A 20,894-nucleotide genomic window follows, 5' to 3' on the forward strand; every position below is an offset into this window, starting at 1 on the left:
AGCCACAATGCTGGAGAGACCATTTATGTGTACCTCCATCCACAGCCCCCACTGAGCCCAGCCTGTTAGTCATCCCCACGATAGCACCATAGAGAACCACCCAGTGACCTCTGCAGACACAAGAAACAGAAGAGTCACCCAGCTGAGCCCTGCCTGCATACCTGACCTACTGAATAGGGAGATTTAATAAAATGGATGCTGTTTTAGGCCACTAGCTTTGGGGGTAGTTTGTTTTGCAGTGTATTAGTTTGTTCTCATGCTGCTAATGAAGATATACCTGAAACTGGGTAATTTATAAAGGAAAGAGACTTAATTGACTCAGTTCCACATAGCTGGGGAGGCCTCACAATCATGTTAGAAGATGAATAAGGGACAAAGTGATGTCTTACATAGCAGCAGGCAAGAGAGTGTGGCAGGGGAACTCCCATTTATAAAACCATCAGATCTTGTAACACTTATTCACTACCATGAGAACAGTATGGGGGAAATGGCCCACATGATTCAATTATCTCCACCTGGTGCTTCCCTTGACATGTGGGGATTATTATGATTCAAGGTGAGATTTGGGTGGGGACACAGCCAAACCATATCATGCAGCAACTGATAACCAGACAGGGCTCACGTGGCACCTCCCCCATACCCTCTGCTCACAGCTGACTCACAGCTGGACACACTCAAATTGCAGGTTACCCCACAGAGACACTTATAGGCAATTGATCAGGTTGTTTCTGGGGCGACGTTCAGAACATTTCTTTTTCTTTCTCTTTTTTTTTTCCATGCTATTCTCGGTCAACAATATAACAGAACATTTATAACAGGTTCCTACCAGGCTTCTGTCGGTCAGAAGGGACACTTGCCAGGGTTTCACCCTTCAGTTGCTGGATTGTGGGAGGTGCAAAGCTGAAATCATCCCTGTAGGGTTGACAAGAATTGCATGCTGGGTTCTGGGGAGAAATAGAGATATAATTAAGTAACCATCAGGCTGAACTCTGACCCATTTCCTTGCTGCTAAAGGTCACGTGCCACTAAATCCTGACCATTGCATCCCCAGTGATCCTACAGATGGAGTCTCTGACATCAGGATCATAGACTGTTTAAGAATTGACTTGCATCCCCATTGTTCCCATAGGCAGGATTTGTGACATTTGAATCAGAAGGCTTTTGTTTAACAATTGCCTAAGACAGCTGGGTGCGGTGTTTCATGCGTGTAATCCTAGCACTTTGGGAGGCCAAGGTGGGTAGATCATATGAGGTGTTCAAGACCAGCCTGGCCAACATGGTGAAATCCTGTCTTTATTAAAAATACAAAAAGTAGCCAGGTGGGGTGGCAGGTGCCTGTAGTCCCAGCTACTCAGGAAGCTGAGGCAGGGAGCGTTGCTTGAACTGGGGAGGTGGAGGTTGCAGTAAGCTGAGATCATGCCATTATACTCCATCCTGGGCGATGAAATAAGACTTAAATTGTTTAAGATTTATTTTTCTTTTTTAAGACAGTTTTGCTCTTGTTGCCCAGGCTAGAGTGCAATGGCACGATCTTGCCTCACTGCAACCTTCGCCTCCCAGGTTCAAGCGATTCTCCTGCCTCAGACTTCCTAGTAGCTGAGATTACAGACATGTGCCACCATGCCTGGCTAATTTTGTATTTTTAGTAGAGATGGGATTTCACCATGTTGGTTAGGCTGGTCCTGAACTCTCAGCCTTGGGTGATCCACCCGCCTTGTCCTCCCAAAGTGCTGGGATTACAGATGTGAGCCACCACATCCAGCAAGATGTTTTTAAGACCCTGAATTCCAGCAACCAGCCTGGAGGCCACCACAAGGGCTGGGATCAGCAATGAGAATATAGCTTCTTCCTCTCCCCATCCCAGGACTTCACCCTGCACTCCCCAACCAATCAGTGATCTCCACATTTCAGCCTACTCCCAAACCCTTAAAAACCCAAACCCCAAATTCCTCTGGGAGCTGGATTTGACATTGGGCGACCCTGTGACTTAACCCCTTTCTCTGCTGTGACCTGGTGTCTCTGTATATTGACCTGCTGTGTGCGTCAGGCCACAAACCTATTAGGGTTACAGAGCCAGGGAGGCAGACAGTGGGGCCTGAAAGAATCCAGTATTTTTCCCAATGAATCAGCTCTGCCAAGGCCGTGAGCAGCTGAATCCCTGGCTGGTCCCTGACCACCCTCTCCAGGCGTCACACCTCAGCTTCTGCTTTTCCTCTACCCACAGAGTCTGTGAGAACACACTCAGCTAGAACCAACTCAGCCTTCAGGCCTCGCCTTTGGCCCTCCCGCTTTGATCCCCTGGCAGAATTGATCGTTCCTCTCCTACACTTTCACCAGAACCCCTTTTCATGGGGCATGTCCACCCTGAGGATGCCCTGAAATTGGTTGTTGAGTGAATGTTAGAGAAAGCGAAGGAAAGTTCGTAGGGGCCCTGCAGGCTGCCCCTCTGACAGCCTTCTACCTCCTGCAGCCAGCAGGAGAGGAAAGATTCGCTCTTGCTCATGCTTTTTCTTTTTTTCGAAAGTTGTGCAAAAATACGCATATCATCAACTGGACCATTTTAGCCATTTTAAAGGGTACAACACAGTACATGTACATACACAATGCTGTGCAGTCACTATCACTGTCTGGTTCCAATACAATTTCATCACCCTAGAAAGAGACTCCACACTTCTTTTAATTAATTAGTTAATTATTTTGAGACAGAGTGTCGCTCTGTCTTCCAGGCTGGAGTGCAGTGGCGCTATCTCGGCTCACTGCAAACTCCGCCTCCTGGGTTCAAGTGATTCTCGTGCCTCGGCCTCCTGAGTAGCTGGGACTATAGGCGCCCACCACCATGCCCAGCTAATTTTTGTATTATTAGTAGAGACAGGGTTTCACCATGTTGGTCAGGCTATTCTTGAACTCCTGACCTCAGGTGATCCACCCGCTTCGGCCCCTCAAAGTGCTCAGATTACAGGTGTTAGCCACCGCGCCTGGCCGGACCCCAAATTTCTTACGCACTCATTCCCCATTCCTCCCTCCCCAACTCCTGCTAACTGATAATCTTGTTTTTTTTTTTTTTCCTTTTTGTCTCTAGGGATTTGCCTATTCCGGATATTTCATATAAATGAAATCCTACAATGTTTGTTTTTTGTGGCTGGCTTCACTGAACGCTGTGTTTTCAAGGTTCATCTAGGTTCATCTAGGTTGCAGTGTGTATCAGTGTTTCATTCCCTTTTTTTTTTTTTTTTTTTAAGACAGGATCTGTTGCCCAGACTGGAGTGCAGTGACACACAATTATAGCTCACTGCATCCTTGAACTCCTAGGCTCAAGCTATCCTCCTGCCTCAGCCTCCCAGTTGCTGGAACTATAGGCATCCAGCCCCATGCCCAGTTAGATTTATTTTTATTTTTGAGATGTAGTGTCACCCAGGCTGGAGTGCAATGGTGTGATCTCGGCTCACTACAACCTCTGCCTCCTGGGTTCAAGCTATTCTCCTGCCTCAGCCTCCTGAGTAGCTAGGATTACAGGCATGCGCAATCACACCCAGCTAATTTTTGTATTTTTAGTAGAGACAGGGTTTTACCATGTTGGCCAGGTTGGTCTCAAACTCCTGACCTCAGGTGATCTGCCTGCCTCAGCCTCCCAAAGTACTGGATTACAGGTGTGAGCTACTGTGTCCTGCCTGTTATTTTTAGTAGAGATGGGGTCTTGTTATTAATGCCTGGGCCCAAGTGATGCCCCATCTTGGTTTTCCAAAGCATTGAGATTACAGGCATGAGTTACCATGCCCAGCCTCATTCCTTTTCATGGCTGAGTAGTATTCCATTATATGGATGGACTATAATTTGTGTATCCATCCACCACTTGATGGACACTTGGCTGTTGTGAATAGTGCTGCTGTGAATGTGTGTGTACAGTTGCCTGCACAGACTGAGAGGAGAGGGGAGGGGACAGAGAGAACGCCTGTGTTACCCAGGTTTCTGGCTGAGTGACTGAGTTAGGGGTGGGGTGGGGAGGAGAGGAGCTGGTGTGGGGGTAACAGGGTGAATGGGTTTTAGGCCTGTGTTGACTGGACCAGTATCTCCCATAGGATGGAGGGTGGGGATCCGTCTGTCTCTAGCAGGGGTAGTGGCGTCCCAGCACCAAACGTCTCCCAGATCATCCCTGGGGAGAACCACCATGGTTCACAAGCCACATGCACTGCTCTGCAGTAAAGAACCTTTACAGTGGCCCTAGGGCCAGGTTCCCAGAGCTGTAACGGAGACAGGTGAGTCCACCATCCACATGGACCCCGTCCCTGTGGTCGGACGGGCTGACATGGAAATGTCCCATGGCAGGGCCGCGAGCCTGCTGTAGCCGTCACAAAGCCCCCGTCTGTGCACATGCACCCTCAGGAGAGGGCTGTGGGGCTCCCTTCAAGGAAATCCGTGCATGGCCCCTCTTGGGGTTTATCGCGCAGAGAACTGGGCAAAATGATGCTCAGTAGTGACACCCTGGAATCGACTGGCTGTCTACCAGCAAGGACTGGTGACAGGACAGGGCAGCACTGGCAGAGCATCACAAGGCCGTCAAAAGGAATTCGAGAGGCTGTGCAGTGGCTCGCACCTGGAATCTCAGCACTTTGGGAGTCCTAGACGGGAGGATCACTTAGGTCAGGAGTTCCAGACCAGCCTAGCCAATGTAGTGAGACCTCATCTCTTAAAAGAATGTTTAAAAATTAGCTGAGCATGGTGACGCGTGCCTGTAGTCCTAGCTACAAGCGAGGCTGAGGCTGGAGGATTGAGCCCAGGAGGTTGAGGCTGCAGTGGGCCATGTTCATACCACTGTGCTCCAGCCAGGGTGTTAGCTCAAGTGATATGCTTGGCCTCCCAAATTGCTGGAATTACAGGTGTGAGCCACCACACCCAGCCTGTGATGGCTTCTGAGAACAGAATGGTGGCATGATGCTGGGACTCAAAGACATCTCTCTCCTCCATTCAGTCTCTCCCCAAAGCGGCCCTCTTCCTGGGTTGGGTGAGAAAGCCAGCATTTCCCAGAATTGTGACCTGGTTAGGTAGAAGCCAAGGGCAGCTGGGCCAGCACTACCAGGGGTGAGCGGATGGCTTCTTCCAAGAGAAGAAATTCTGTAATCCCAGCACTTTGCGAGGCCGAGGCAGGTGGATCAACCGAGGTCAGCAGTTTGAGACCAGCCTGGCCAACATGGCGAAATCCTGTCTCTACTGAAAATATAAAAGTTAGTCAGGCATGGTGGTGGTGCGTACCTATAATCCCAGCTACTCAGAAGGCCAAGGCATGAGAATCATGGGAGGCGGAAGTTGCAGTGAGCCAAGACCATGCCACTGCACTGCAGCCTTGACAGAATGAGAATCTGTCTTAAAAAAAAAAAAGAAAATCACCCAAACAAAAAAACCACAAACAAGAGGGGAAATTCACATCCTCTCAATGTGGTCATTGTGTCACCCAGCCACTCAGCCCCCAGGCAGCCACTGCTCGGGACACCAACCACTTCCTTGGTTCCTAGAAGAGCAGAGGGGACACATAACCAAAGGTACCAGGACCCCAAACAGCACCTCGGAATTGGAAAATCCAGCCCAGAGCTTGCAGCTGCAAATGACCAGACCTGGGTGAAGTTCCAGTTTACCAGCTGTGTGACCTTGGACAAGTCACTTAACTGAGCCTCAATTTTCTCCTGTATAACATGGAGAAGAGTTTGGGGATAAGTAAAATCACATTTACAAGGTGCTTGGCACAGAGCAGAAGCTCAAAAAGCATTTGCTCATATTTGCAGAATCCCAGAGCAATGGTTCTTCACCTTTTTGGGATTGCAGAACCCTTTGGGAATCTGAGAAAGCCCAGATTTTCTCCCCAGAAAGGTGTGCGTCTACACATGTGACACGATTTCCGGTGGCTCTGGGCGATGTGGCTGGTGCCCGTGGTGTGAACCAAGCATTGCTGTGGCCTTATCAGCCTGGCATGGGCTTCCAGAGCCTTGGGCTCCGGGTTTTGCTGTGCAGGGAGCTTCCTTGAGCCCTGGGCTGGCTCTGCAATCAAAACTCAGTTTGCAGACCCTTGTACAATAAATACTTGGAGCTGTAGCCAGATGGGGCAGGGAGCTCCGTGCTGCCCATACCCGGCCTCCCAGGCCCCACTCGGCTCTCCAGGCAGACACAGGGGTTGGTAGCAGCTGAAGGCAGGACCCGGGGGCTGAAGCTGATGATGCCGGGGGTCTCCTTGGAAATCCTCACGTGGACCAGTCCTCAGGGTGCCAACCCCATTCCCCTGCTGACTTCCCCGTTTCATCAGAGAAGGGACGGGAACAGAACTTCACTCCAGTCCTCGGCCGGCCCCGTCTCCTCTCACCAGCTTATTAGCAAGTATCTACCCCGCAGCCCTGCAGTCTAGAACCTGCTTAAAATCACTCGGGCATGGAAAGGGGGAAAAGAAACCCCACCACAAATTCTTTTCAGGTTCCTTTCCTCAGGCTCTGCCTACCTTCACCCCACTTGCCCTCCCAAAGTGTATGCAAGCCAAACAAACGTTTGCTTACCCTGCTCAGCCCCCGGAGAGTTCTGAAGTCAAATAACTAGATATAAACCAATCAACTGGCCTTTTATCCGAGACTCCTTCCCGGTCACGTCTGTGCACTCAGCACAGGGTGCTTTACAAGGAAGCACAGCTTCCAGGCGGAAACACGAAGGCCTCGGCTTGGGGGAAATTTACAGTTTAGTTTAAGGCTTTCACAAGATGGAAGCAGGAGGCCTTCCGGCCAGAGCATTGCCTCCCGTGCTGGTTTATTGGGCCCTAAGTAACGGCAGCTGCACCTCGGCTCTCTAAACCCGGCGCATCTAGCTTGTTTCTGGAGCTGTCTTGGAAAAAGCAGCATTGCTCACAGGCTCTTGGAGGGAGACACTCTGTTTTTCAAGGTGTCATACTCCCTGACAGACCCAGAGCTGGTGGTGCAGAGATGGACTGTCAGGGAGGAGGCGAGAACAAGGCGTCCTCCTAGGATCCCCATCCATCCACTCGCACCTCCCAGAGATTTCTGGTGCTAATTTGTGTTCTGTGGGTCAAAATGCCAGAAAACGCTACAGGCCACACAGTATTTTTTGTTTTTTTGTTTTTTGTTTTTGTTTTTGTTTTTTGAAGATATCTTTATTAATAGATTTCTTTTATTAATAATTCATACCTTGTCTGGGTGGGAAAGCCTAGCAGAGGATCAACCCATGCCCATGGTATTTGAAACTACAAAGAATAAAGTTTTTTTCCCCTGTATCTGTTAGGAATTGCTCTTGGCTGCAAGGAACAGAGAATTGAAATAACAGTCATTTAACACAAGATACGAATTTCTTTCTGTCTCATGTAAAAGAAACCCAAGGAGTACTCTTAGGCCCCCAAGTGTCATTAGTGACTGTGGCTCCTTCTCTCTTTCTGCTCTACGAACCTCCGAGTGGGGTTTCCATCCTCATGGTCACCTCAAGATGCAAGAATACTGTTGGTGCTCCAGCCATTGTGTCTGCATCCCAGCAGAAAACTGGAGGAAGCACCATTTGTCTCTCCCCAAACTTCCCCTTACATTTCCCTGATTGCAAGGGAGGCTGGGACATGTGGTCTTTGAGTTGTACATGTAGATTCCCAGGATAGGTCAGGATGCTCTTAGGAAGGAAGGAAGTCTGAATATTAGGCTGTCAACGAGCAGTTGCTCCCAGAGTTCCCAAAGACAGACGCCTGGGTTTGAATCTGAGCCTGCCACCCAGCAGCTTCCTGCACATGCGCCGTGGTGCCCTGCCAAGGGTGCTACCTGGCCTGGTTTGGCTGTCGGGTCCATACTTGGCAAGTTTGCAACAAGAGGGTGAAGGAGAAGAATGGTTCTAGAACTCCTAGGGCCTTTGCTCCCTGCTGGGGAGTGGGAATGGCTTTCTTGCACCCCCAAACTCCTGGGCAGTGAGATATGAACCCCCCAGAGGGCTATACCCCACATGCTTGCTCTTGACCTGCAGGAGGAAGTCAGGCTGCCCTCTAAGGACATTGAATGTACTGCGGCAGGGGTAGTGACATGCAGGGAAGAGCTGAGTGACGGGGGCCTGGCCTCAGGGCTGGAGTTACGGGGCAGCCCAGGTACAGACTGCAAGGGTCCCCGGGGTCTGTGAGAGGATGGGCCCTTCCCAAGGTGACAAGACAATTTATTGGTCTTCCAAATCAGGATGCATTTGAGTCCATGGGGTACGATTAGCAAGTGTCACTCTAATCCCAGGGATAAATCAGGCCTGTCCTGGGACCCTGGGGTGTGTGTGTCACCCTACCTTCACCCTACACAGGAACATGGGGCCTGAGTCCCCAGCTAAGCTTGTTGGGCGTGGTTTTCAGGTTAGGAAGGTGGCAAGAGCTGAAACCCTTGCAAGCTGTTAACAAAGAAAAAGGGTTGAAACAAAGAAATAATAATACATTTTAATGCAAGAGAAATCATAGCCTGGCACACACTTGCTTCCCCGATCTGTCCTGCTTGGGAGTGTGTTTAGGGTGAGTGTGTCCCCAGGATTGGCGGACGCCTGGCTATCAGGGTCCCTGCTCTACTGGTGGCCGCACACCTGTCCCACACATTACATTCAGCTGCTGCCTTGGTTCTCCAGAGGCCGCTGGCCCCGGGGCTCTGGCTTGGTGTCCTTTGCTCGACCCTGTCTCCCTGCGAAGGCCGGCAGGGCCAAACCGCTGGGCCAGGTCAGCCAGGGCTGGGGGAATGGACTGTGCCCTGCTCCTCCCTGGGCACGTCTGTCCCCCCAGGCTCCATCACTGCGAGGGGCAGAGCATCCACTGGGGCAGCTCTGTGGGCTGCAGGATGCCCCCGCACCCACCGCATCTCTCTGCTCGGGGTGCCCGCCTCACGGGATGACCCAGGCCCACCGCGTCTCTGCCAGGGGTGCCCGCCTCACAGCTGGTCCTCATCCACCCAGATGGTCTTGCGCTGCTCCTCGCCGATCTTGTCCTTGACCACGCGGAGCAGCTCCTCCACGCTGCCCCACATGTCAGGTTCCACCGTGGCGTACAGGCACGGCAGCGCCTCCAGCTCCTTCTCCTTCAGCCGGCACACACGCAGGAACTCCTCCTCCGTCTCAGGCCTGGGCAGCAGCTTTCTGGGAGGAGACGTGCAGGGGCTGTGGGGAGGCTGCCTTGGCACTGGTGTGGCACCACCTGCCTGGCCACCCCTCACTGCAGCGGTCCCCATTCCTTCCCTACCTTGCTTCTCCCTCATATCATCTGTGCCTCTTAATGCTAGGGGCCATGCCCCTTCATGCTGTTCACTGGAAATTCCAAACCCATCCTTTTTATTTTTATTTTGAGATGGAGTCTTGCTCTGTTGCCCAGGCTGGAGTGCAGTGGCATGATCTCAGCTCACTGCGGCCTCCGTCTCCCAGGTCCAAGCAATTCTCCTGTCTTTAGCCTCCTGAGTACCTGGGACTATAGGCATGCACCACCATGCCTGGCTAATTTTTGTATTTTTAGTAGAGATGGGGTTTCACCATGTTGCCAGGCTGGTCTCGAACTACTGACCTCAAATAATTCACCTGCCTCAGCCTCCCAAACTTGGAATTACAGGCATGAGCCACCGTGCCTGGCCACATCCTTTTAATTTTTAATCATGCTAAGATATGCATAAAATAAAATCGACCATTTTACCTATTCTTCAAGTGAATAGTTCCGTAGCATTAGGTATACACTGCTGTGCAACAAATCTCCGGACTTCTCATCTTCCCAAACTGCAACTCTGGACCAATAAAATACTCACTCTCCATCTTCCCTCCCGCAGTCTCTGGGAACCACCCTTCTACTTCCTGTCTCCAGGAATCTGACTGCTCTAGAGACCTTATATAAGCGGAATCGGATACAGCATGTGTGTTTTGTGACTGACTTATTTAACTGGGAATAACGTCCTCAAGGTTCATCCATGTTGATGTGGGTGTCAGAATCTCCTTCCTTTTGAAGGCTGAATAATATTCCACTGTATGGGCTGGGCATGGTGGCTCATGTCTGTAATCCTAGCACTCTGGGAGACTGAGGGGGGAGGATCCCTTGAAGTCAAGAGTTCAAGACCAGCCCGGGCAACATGGTGAAATAGTAACTGGGCACCTGTTATCCCAGCTACTTGGGAGGCTAAAGACAGGAGAATCACTTGAACCTGGGAGGCGGAGGCTGCAGTGAGCTGAGATGGCACCACTGCACTCCAGCCTGGGTGACAGAGCAAGACTTCATCTCAAAAAAAAAAAAAAAAAACCCAAAAAATCATACAGCATTTTTGGTGTAGTACATACTGCACCACAAACACATTTTCAGGCAGGACGAGTGGGGAAGTGGGTATGTACCAGGCTATGATTTCTCTTACATTAACATGTATTATGATTTCTTTGTTTCAACTCTTTTTGGTTAACAGTTTGCAAGGTTTTCAGCTCTTACCACTTTCCCAACCTGTGTGGACGGGCCCCATGGTGTGTATTTGCTCCCCACTGACGGACCCTTAGGTGACTTCCAGGTTTTGGCTATTGGGAGTGATGCTGGTGTGAATGCCGGCATGGAAATATCTCTTAGAGACTCTGCTTTCAATTCTCTCTGGGGTATGCCCACAGGTGGGGTTGATGGATCCTGTGGTCATCTGTTTCTAATTTTTGAGGAACCGCCATGCCGTCCTCCACAGGGGCCGCTCTATTTTGCACTTGCGGCTGCAGTGCACTGGGTTCTGACATCTAACCTCCTCTCCAACACTTGTCAGTTTCTGCATGTTCTCTCTTGGCCAGCCTAAAGGGTGTGAGGTATCGAGCAGGGATGTCTGTCTCTTTTGCTCACTGCTGGGTTCCCCAGAGCCTAACCCTTCACAGGAGCTCAGTAAGAATCTTGTGAAAAGGAATGAAGGGGCCTAACCCCTCCCAGTCTCTGTTATTCCCTCCGTAAAGTGGCAGCAGGATATTTATTTTGCAGGTGTGTGAGGAGGGGCGGGGATCCAAGATGAAGCCGCTGGAGGGCCAGTCTGTCCTCATCACTCAGCCTCCAAACCTCAGCACCATCCTTTTTTTTTTGAGATGGAGTCTCTCTCTGTTGCCTAGGCTGGAGTGCAGTGGTGCAACCTCAGCTCACAGCAACCTCCACCTCCCACGTTCAGGTGATTCTCCTGCCTCAGCCTCCTACATAGGTGGGACTTCAGGTGTGCACCACCACATCCAGCTAATTTTTGTATTTTTTTTTCTAGATAAGAGTCTCATTCTGCCACCCAGGCTGGAGTGCAGTGGCACAATCTTGGCTCACTGCAACCTCCACCTCCTGGATTCAAGTGTAGATGGGATTATAGGCGTGTGCCACCACACCTGGCTTATTTTTGTATTTTTCAGTAGAGACACAGTTTCACCATGTTGGCCAGGTTGGTCTCAAACTTCTGACCTCATGATCCACCTGTACCGGTCTCCCAGAGTGCTGGGATTACAGGTGTGAGCCACGGTGCCTGGCTTAATTTTTGTATTTTTGGTAGAGATGGGGTTTCGCCATGCTGGCCACGCTTGTCTCAAATTCCCAACTTCAGCTGATCCACCCACCTTGGCCTTCCAAAGTGTGGGATGACAGGTGTGAGCCACTGCGCCCGGCCTCTCATTCTTTGGAATCCCAGAGTGAACCCTTTCCTGAATCCTGCAGGCTCGGTCCTGAACACAGGTCCAGAGTCGGACTGCCTCTCGCCTCCCAGACAGGATCCTCACTCACTGCTGTGGGTCTGCTGATGTGTCCCGAAGGCCTTCCCCGACCACCCTGGGTGATGTGCACTCCACCCCATCCCTCCTATTTCTTGTCTCCCATGATGTGTCCCATGTGTGCGAGTCACCACCTCAGCCGCAGCCCTCGGTGTCAGCTCTGCAAGGACGGTCCCAGACTTGGTGAGGGTTTACTAAGGGGTACATGAGGTGGGGCACACAGGCATCCTGCCCTCCATAGAGGCTTGGTGGGGCGCTAGGGACAGGAGGGGCAGCCCCCAGGGGGCTCGGAGCCCTACCTGAACCTCTTGATGTTCTTCTCACACACCCGGATGAAGAGCACGATGGGGTAGACGTTGGCCTTGATCAAGGCTCTCGCACAGCTGATACCGGCCTCCAGCAGGCAGTGCTTGTTCTGCGGGCACAGTGGCTTCAGTCAGCAGCAGCCCACCCACCTCCTGTGAAGGTGCCTGCGGCAGGGCCTGGATGCAGGGTTGGGGTCAATAGTGGGGTGGGAGCCCTGAAAGCCACCTGCCACTGATCCAGGAGATAAGACTCCCCATGAGTCTGGATTCTCCAGGACTCTGCTGACCACAGTGCTGTTCATGGGCAGAGACGAGGCCCCGGCTGGGGTGAACCAGGTGGCATGAATGAGTTTGAATGAAACACCTGCTACCAGTCTGGCATGGTGGCTCATGCCTGTGATCCTTACACTTTGGGAGACTGAGACGAGCTGATCACTTGGGGTCAGGAGTTCGAGACCAGCCTGGTCAACATGGCAAAACCCCGTCTTTATTGAAAGTACAAAAATTAGGCAGGCGTGGTGGCGTGCACCTGTAATCCCAGCTAGTCAGGAGGCTGAGGCACAATGATCTCTTGAACCCAGGAGGCAGAGGTTACAATGAGCCGAGATGGTGCCACTGCACTCCAACCTGGGTGACAGAGCAAGACTCTGTCTCAAACACACACACACACACACACACACACACACACACACACACACACACACAGACACGAAACCCCCTAAAGACCTGCTACCCTAGCCAGCCTTCAAGTAAGAGTGTAGGGAACATATGGGTGAGGCAGCCAGGCTGGCCAGTCCCAAGAGTATCTGCAAGGGTCCTCAACCAGGAGCTCGTCATTTTGAGAAAGGACCATCTACGTTTTGCTGAAGGCATTGCTTAAAAAAAAAGTTCCACAAAACGTTGGCCGGGCACAATGGTTCATGCCAGCAATCCCAGCACTTTGGGAGGTGGGAGGATTGCTTGACACTAGGAGTTTGAGACTGGGCAATATAACAAGACCCTATCTCTAAAAAAATTAAAAAATCATTAGCTGGGTATGGTGGTACATAACAGTAGTTCTAGCTGCTCGGGAGGCAGAGGTGGGAGGGTTGCTTCAGTCTATGAAGTCGTGGCTGCAGTAAGCTGTAATCGTGCCACTGCACTCCAGCCTGGACAACAGAGCAAGACTGTCTCCAAATCAATAAAACATGAAACTTTGCATTGGAATGGAACATAAATAGAGCATTCTAAGTTGGCAGCTCAATGAATTTCGTACACTGAACACAGCCTGGAACTAGCACCCGTGTCTGGAGGTGGGAATGGCCAGCCCAGAGCCCGGCTGAGCCTCCTGCAGACCACTGCTCTCCATTCCCTACCAGCAGGACCACGGCCTACATTTCTAACAGCACAGATCTGTGGGACAGCCGTCGGATCTTCTTTTTGGCTAAAAACAATCTCGGCTCCAGCCCTGCTCACTTGCTTTTTATCCACTCCAGCTGTCAGAATTTCCTAAGCTGCTGTGGCCCAGACTTTAAAAAACAAAACACCACCACCTGCTCTCAGTGTCCCCAAGGTCAGCGTCCACCATGGAGCCAGTCCCTGGCAGCTGGGGGAGAATGCCACTGATGAAGAGTGACAGCCCTTCCTTCATTCGGCGGTGGGATGAGGAAGAACTCAATGCTTAGGTCACGTTGTCTACCTCAAAGACTCTACAATGCACACAGACAATCTCTGTATCATCGCTAATAACCCTTGTGACGGCCCATTTCCCCCTTATTTGGTGAATGGGATACCTGTCACCTTCACGTTCGTTCTGCCTCTTGCCCTGATGAACTCGTTCTCTATCTCTGGCCCTTGTTATCACAACGAGACACATGCACACCCCTAAACAATGCGAACACACACCAGCTCAGGAAGCCACCACAAATAGAAAGCAGCTCCAAAATAAAAACTCACATTGGAGTCCAGGGGACAAGGGGGCGGAGAGGGACTTGACACAGGGCAGCTGCAGGGACAAGGAGGAAAGGTCTGGCCACGGGGAGGTGAAAGTGGCTCTTCATCCCACCCCTGTCCTTGGCCCAGGTGGTCTCATGAGGATCATCATGGAGGGACCCGGCCCCGTCCAACCTCCCATCCATAGCCTCACCTTGGCAGCCACAGCTTCGATGTTGGCAGGGGAAATGCATTCGAACGTGTTGGGGTTCTTCTCTCGGGAATAGATGATGGTCTCCGTCTTCTGCTTTCTGAGGAACTCATCTCTTGTGACGATATCTGCAGAGAGAGGAGCCAGTTCTGAGGGCAGTATGGGTGGCCTTGAGTTGGCCATCCCATCCAGGCCCTGCCTGCCACCTTCTGATCTCTACAGAACTCAATGTCTATCCATCCACTCAACCATCCATCCACCTACTCAACTGTTCACCCACCTACTTGTCTACTCAATCACTTACCTACTCATCCATCCACCCATCCATCTACTATCCACCCACTCACCCATTCATCCATCTATCCACCAATCCATCCACCCACCCATCCATCCACCCACCCACCCATCCACCCACACACTGATCCACACATCCACTCTTCCATCCATCCATCCACCTATCCATCCATCCATCTACTCATCCATCCACCCACCCACTCATCTGTTCACCCACCTACTTATCTACCCAACCACCTATCCACTCATCCATCCACCCATCCATCTACTATCTACCCACTCACTCGCTCATTCATCCTTCTATCCATCCACCCACTCACCCATCCACCCACACACTGATCCACACACCCACTCATCCATCCACCCATCCACCCATCCTTCTACTCATCCTTCCACCCACCCACTCATCTGTTCACCCACCTACTTATCTACCCAACCACCTATCCACTCATCCATCCACCCATCCATCTACTACACTCACCCACTCATCCATCCATCCATCCACCAGTCCATCCACCCACCCACCCATCCACTGATCCACACACCCACTCTTCCATCCATCCATCCACTCATCCATCCACCACCCACTCATCCATCCACTCACCTACTCATCTACCCACTCAACTATCCACTCATTCATCCACCATCCACCCACTCACCTACTCATCTGTCCATCCATCCATCAATCCATCGATCCACTCACTCATCCACCAATCCACTCATCCATCTACCTACCCACCCACTCATCCATCCATTGACCTACCATCCACCCACTCACTCATCCACCTACCCACCCATCTACATATCCATCCATCCATCCATCCATCCATCCATCCACTCACCCACCCACTCATTCATCTACCCATCCATCCATCCACCTACCCACCCATCTATCCATCAATCTGTTCACCAACCCATTCACCCATCAACCATTCATCTACCCATCCAGGGGGAGGAGGAGAGATAGGGAGGAGGGAGGAGGAGGAGAAGGAGAGAAGAGAGGGAGTGGAGGATGAGGAGGAAGAAAAGGAGGGGAGGATGGAAGTGAGGAGGCAGAGGGAGGAGTGGGAAGGTGGAGGGAGAAGAAAAGAGGGAGAAGGGAGGAGGAAGGAAAGAGGGAAGAGGGGGAAAGGGAGGAGGGAAGAGAAGAGGGGAAGTCATCCTTGTCCATGGCTCCAGTGAGGCGGCTCACCGCTCACCTGACTTGCAGATCGTGAACTCCATGGCGCCCCCCGAGTTGAGCAGCCTCTGCACCAGTGTCTTGGCCAGTGCGGTGGGCGTGAAGAGCACGGGCCGGCGGCGCTCGCAGTAGAAGGCACGCACCAGGCTGTAGGGGATGAGGCTGAGGTTCTTGCCCAGCTCACTCTCAGGGTCCAGCTCTGGCAGGGGCAGGAGAGGGCGGTAGTCAGAGCCCTGGGGCTCTGAAGGCATTCCAGGGAGGCTGGGACCCCTGGACTGGGTCCTAGAGGCCACCGTCAGTGTGGAGGCCTGGCTGCCGCCCCAGGCATCGGTTTCTGAGGTCACCTCAGGCTGGCACTGCTTGGGGCTCATGTGCCGGGGAGGGGAGGCATGGGGGAGGCAGGCAGAGTGTGTGGCAAATGCACGAACCTTGGCTGGGCTGTGGAGGGAAAGGTCGCCTTGGCAGATGATCAAGGAGGGCTTCTCAGAGGAAGGGCATGGACTGGGTACAACCCAGCAGAGCAGAGGGCAAGGGCAAGGAAAGCAAATGCTGGCAGGTGCCCACAAGGCAGCAGGGTCAGTGGGCAAGGCCCTGGGCACCTCCCAGGAGCACTGGGAAGGATGACTTGGCCTCAGTTCTGCCTTCTTAGTCCCTCTCTGGCTGGGGTCGGGGAGCGACACAGAAGCCTGGGGTTCTGATGAAGCCACCCCCAGGCAGCTTGAGGAAACACTTCCCAGAAACGGGCAGCCTGTCCCTTGTCCCATGTGCCTTTTATCATCCCCTGTCCTGACTGTTCCAACTCCCAAAGGGCCAGCCTGGGGAGCTGCCCCGGGGCCTCCTCTGAGATCTAGTCCAGGCTGTGGCCTCCCTTTTCCTCAGCAGGGCCAGCTGGGGCCAGTGGGGTGGGGGACGGCAGCCCCTTGCCGGCTTGATAAATGGCAAGAGGCACTCAGTGGGAAGAGAAATCAATAAAATGAACACTTCACAGCAAACAGCCCCAATTAACATGGGCACCCAGGCGTGAAGCAACCACAACGAGCGTCGTTAGCAGGCGAGCTTGGTAGGGTGTCACCCTGAGGCAGTCTGGTCCTCACAGCCAAGGCCAGGCTCCCTCACCCTTTTAATCTAATTTTGGCTTTCATTTTTATTTTTAGAGCTAGGGGTCTTGCTATATGGCCCAGACCAGAGTGACTCTGCAGTGATGTGATCTCGACTCACTGCAGCCTCAACCTCCTGCTCAAGTGATCCTCCCACCTCAGCCTTCTGAGTAGCTGGGACCACAGGCACATGACAGCATGTATATTTATTTATTTATACATTTAAAAATTTATTTTTAATCTCTTAATATATTTTATAGTTACGTTTCTCATAGAGATGGGGTCTTACTATGTTGCCCAGGCTGGTCTTGAACTCCTGGCCTCAAGCGATCCTCCTGCCTAGGCCTCCCAAAGCACTGGGATTACAGGCGTGAGCCACTCGTGTCCACCCTCCTCTTCCTTTTGAGGACTTCCAGGACCCCTCACGAGGACTGATGTGCCCCCAGGTGAGAGTCAGGCATGTGTGACTGTAGCCGGGGGTGGTGGGAGGGTCCGGGCGGTCCCCACGTACCTTCCTGCTTCTCAGTCAAGAGCTTGGTGGCGTCCAGCGAGGACCGTGCGAGGCTCCCCAGCGGGCTCCCTGAGATGATGCGGACCCGCTCGTTGCTGTTCATCCGCTTGTACTTGTTCTCGGATCTACTGACAAACTGGAGGAGCAGAGGGAGGGTCGGGGAGGACTGTGCCGCTTCCTCTTCGTTTATTTTGAGATGGAGTCCTGCTCTGTTGCCCAGCTCAATGCAACCTCTACCTCCCCAGTTCAAGCGATTCTCCTGCTTCAGCCTCCTGAGTAGCTGGGACTATAGGCACAAGCCACCACGCTCGGCTAATTTTTTGTATTTTTTAGTAGAGACAGGGCCAATTCACCATATTGGCCAGGATGGTATTGAACTCCTGATCTCATGATCCACCCATTTTGGCCTCCCAAAGTGTTGAGATTACAGGTGTGAGCCACTGCGCCCAGCCCTGCTTCCACTTCTAAACAGACCGGGTGCTGCCTTCGACCCACGCAAAGCCAGATTTTTGTTCAACCCACTCTGTCCCTGGGGGTTCCTGGGCCCGTCACTTCCCCTACAAAAGCAGGAGACTCCTAGCAGGTGGCTCGAGCCCTTTAGCCACTGGAGAGAAGTCCTGAGTCGGGAGATGAGTGAATCAATGGCCAGGCTGTCTTCCCAGGCCAGGCCCTGGATGAGTCTCAGGTCAAGCCCATCTGCAGCCCCACGGGAGCCTCAGGCACAGCTCTGTGGGCACTGTGGGACCTGAGCTGCCCTGGCCGTGAAGACCCCTGACTGGAAGACCCTGTGGGCAGCGAAAGCCCACAGACTACCCCCCGGTGGGCATGTGCTGGTCAATGCCACCTCCCTCTGACACCGTGCTCATCATGACTTTCTGCCTCAGTATCTCCGAGTTTTCTGGGGGACACCCACTTTTTCTGCAATTCAGAGGTGGGTCTTGAAGGGCAGAAATGGATGCCCCAGCAGTGGGCACAGAAGCAGGTTCATGCCATATTCTATGGGCTACTTTGAGCCTCTCCAACACCCTTCCTTCTGTAGGAAGGAAAATGCATGGCATCTGGGCAGTCAGCCGGCTCACTGTTAACTGGCTGTGGGCTTTGGATTTCACTTTTTTTTTTTTTTTTTTGAGATAGAGTCTTGCTTTGTGGCCCAGGCTGGAGTGCAGTGCGGAGGTTGGCTCACTGCAACCTCCGCCTCCGGGTTCAAGCGATTCTCCTGCCTCAGCCCCCTGAGTAGCTGGGATTACAGGTGCCTGCCACTGCACCTGGCTAATTTTTGTATTTTTAGTGGAGACGAGGTTTCACCACGTTGATCAGGCTGGTCTCAAACTCCTGACCTCAGGCGATCCGCCCACCTCAGCCTCCCAAGGTGCTGGGATTACTGGCATGAGCCACCGTGTCTGGCCCCAAGATTTCATGCTTACATGACACTTGGGTGTAAAAATACATCATCTCAAATGGTCCTGCCTTCGCCGACCCCTCAGACTTTGCCAGGGCTCCTTTCCACCTGGGTGTCTCTCTGCTGCTTGTTTGTGTCTACCTGGATTTTAGGGTCACGCTGCTCACAGTTTCTCTGGCTTTCCCTGTTCCACCATCAAGATAGAGCAGCGGATTATAACATTGTCTCCACTGGGGTCTGGCGAGTGAGGCAGCTACACAGGAACACGCCCATGGTGCTACATTTTCATACAACTCTCTTGGTTTTTGTCGACTGGTGATGCAACAAATGATCACAAAGTGTGCTTCTGCATTTATGAGAAATCATTTCTGAAGATACCACACACAATGCTAGTCAATGTTCTTTGTACAATGATCCATGCAAAAAAAAAAAAAAAAAAATCCCCTTTAGAATTAAGTAGAAAAGTCCTTTCTGGTCCTGATGGCTAAAATGTTTCTTAAGACTGATAAGATTGAAAGAATCTGCTGGGTTCCCTTTTTCCGTTGGCTGCTGGGATGCTCAGATAAGTTGAATGCTCAATTAATGAGGACCTAAACTGGTCTAGACATTTAGGATGTTTTGTTTTCATCTCCTGATACACTGCTCACTGCTTCTGATCTTTCTATTAGTATCTAAACAGCTAACTTAAGTTTCTTTTCATCATAAGGTTCCTCAATCTTTAATGAAAGTGGGATTTGTTTCCCACAGGCACAGACTGTCTTCTAGCCTGTCACTGAGAGGATGAAACGGGACAGGAGAGGTGAGGCACTGGGAAGAGTTCCAAGTGGTGTACAAACACAAAGCATGGTTATTTTGATTCTCAGTGGGGAGAGGGCAGGGCCGCAGCGGAATATGATTGAAAAGTCAGCAGGCACTCCGGAGAGCCTTACCTGAAGGAGCTGGCCAAAAAGGAAGCTTGCTCGAGAGAGACGGGGACTGACCCGGGGGTCGCTGGTTGAAAGTGCCTCTTCTGGCTGCAGGGTGTTCTGAAATGGATTTATCAATCAGTCAGGCCTGCTGGACTTGGCAGGAGGCGAGAACACAGTGATGCTGGTGCGAACTGGAGACCTGTCCTCAAGCCCCCTCTGTGCTAACACTTCCGTAGGGAAATCAAAGGGCTGCAGGCGAGGGGCAAGGCGGGGTAGGGGAGAGGAGTCCTGGAGACTTGGGAGATCGGTGACTTGCTTCAACAGAGACCAGGAACGGCAGAGCAAAGGGCGACAGTCCAGTCAGAGCCAGAAACCTAGGCTCACCCTCCTTTTTGTTTTTTTGAGACAGGGTCTTGCTGTCTGCAGTGCAAAGGCATGATCTCGGCTCACTGCAATCTCTGCCTCCTGGGTTCAAGCGATTCTCCTGCCTCAGCCTCCTGAGGAGGTGGGATTACAGGTGCTCACCACCACATCTGGTTAATTTTTGTATTTTTAGTAGAGACAAGGTTTCAACATGATAGCCAGGCTGGTCTCGAATGCCTGACCTCAAGTGATCTGCCCACTTTGGTCTCCCAAAGTGCTGCGATTTCAGGCATGAGCCACCATGCCCGGCCAGACACCAACCCCTCGTCCTGGAAACTCAGGACCTGTGGGAGAGCATGAGAGGTCAGGGCTCCTATAGGCAGCATTCCATTCCTAAGGAAACAAGTCCCTAGCATTCATCAGCCCAGTACAGATGGCTCGCATTTGTTACCGCCTCTAAAAAAGACCCAGGAGTGAGGTTTGAAGCTGGCGAGGTCCCTGCCCCTGCTACCACCACAGGGAGCTTGGCAGACCTACCCGGAGTGCCCGCAGGGTGTGGTGGGTGCCGTCCACCTCCTCCCGGCTGCCCCGGTGCATCAGGCGCTGCAGTTTGACCAGGAGAAGCTGCTGGGCTCTGGGGAGCGAAGAGAGGAGCCTCAGGGGCTGAAATTCAAAGGCCAAGCACCAGGAAGCCAGCAGGGCCGCAGCACCACACCGGCATGGGTCGGGTGTGGGTCCGACTCTGCGTAAGGATGGCCCTGTGGCTGGTGTGAGCTCTGAGCCCAAGGGGCACCTGGGGAGAAGATGTGGCTCCTCATATCTGTGTTTGGATCCTACCTCCAGCACTGGCTCACTGTGAGGCTGCAGCAAAGTGGGTGAACCTCTCTAAGCCTCGGTCTCTTCCCCTGTAAATCTGGTGTGATGATGCGCTCCTGGGAGGAGTGGCCTGAGGTGGGGTGTTACGGTCTTACAGATGTCACGGTATGGACATGTAATTTCAGTCTTA

At 52.2% G+C, this 20,894-nt stretch overlaps 1 protein-coding gene across 6 annotated transcripts in view; it reads right to left on the reverse strand.

The window, feature by feature from the left end:
* Nucleotides 1-3,212: 3,212 nt before the first annotated feature.
* The window catches only part of CARD11 (caspase recruitment domain family member 11), a 127,258-nt gene continuing 109,576 nt past the window's right edge, over nt 3,213-20,894 (reverse strand). For all 6 annotated transcript variants that reach the window (XM_074390564.1, XM_003934784.4, XM_074390563.1 and 3 more), the window contains 7 exons: nt 20,426-20,522; nt 19,547-19,642; nt 17,219-17,354; nt 15,630-15,809; nt 14,140-14,264; nt 12,009-12,124; nt 3,213-9,114 (listed from right to left, as the gene is read on the reverse strand). In XM_074390564.1, coding sequence (XP_074246665.1) covers nt 8,910-9,114; nt 12,009-12,124; nt 14,140-14,264; nt 15,630-15,809; nt 17,219-17,354; nt 19,547-19,642; nt 20,426-20,522 — 955 coding nt within the window. In that variant the 3' untranslated portion in view covers nt 3,213-8,909. The remainder of the gene's footprint in view (nt 9,115-12,008; nt 12,125-14,139; nt 14,265-15,629; nt 15,810-17,218; nt 17,355-19,546; nt 19,643-20,425; nt 20,523-20,894) is intronic.

Source organism: Saimiri boliviensis, chromosome 20, assembly GCF_048565385.1.
Source record: "Saimiri boliviensis isolate mSaiBol1 chromosome 20, mSaiBol1.pri, whole genome shotgun sequence".
In the NCBI taxonomy this organism is placed as follows: Eukaryota; Metazoa; Chordata; class Mammalia; order Primates; family Cebidae; genus Saimiri; species Saimiri boliviensis.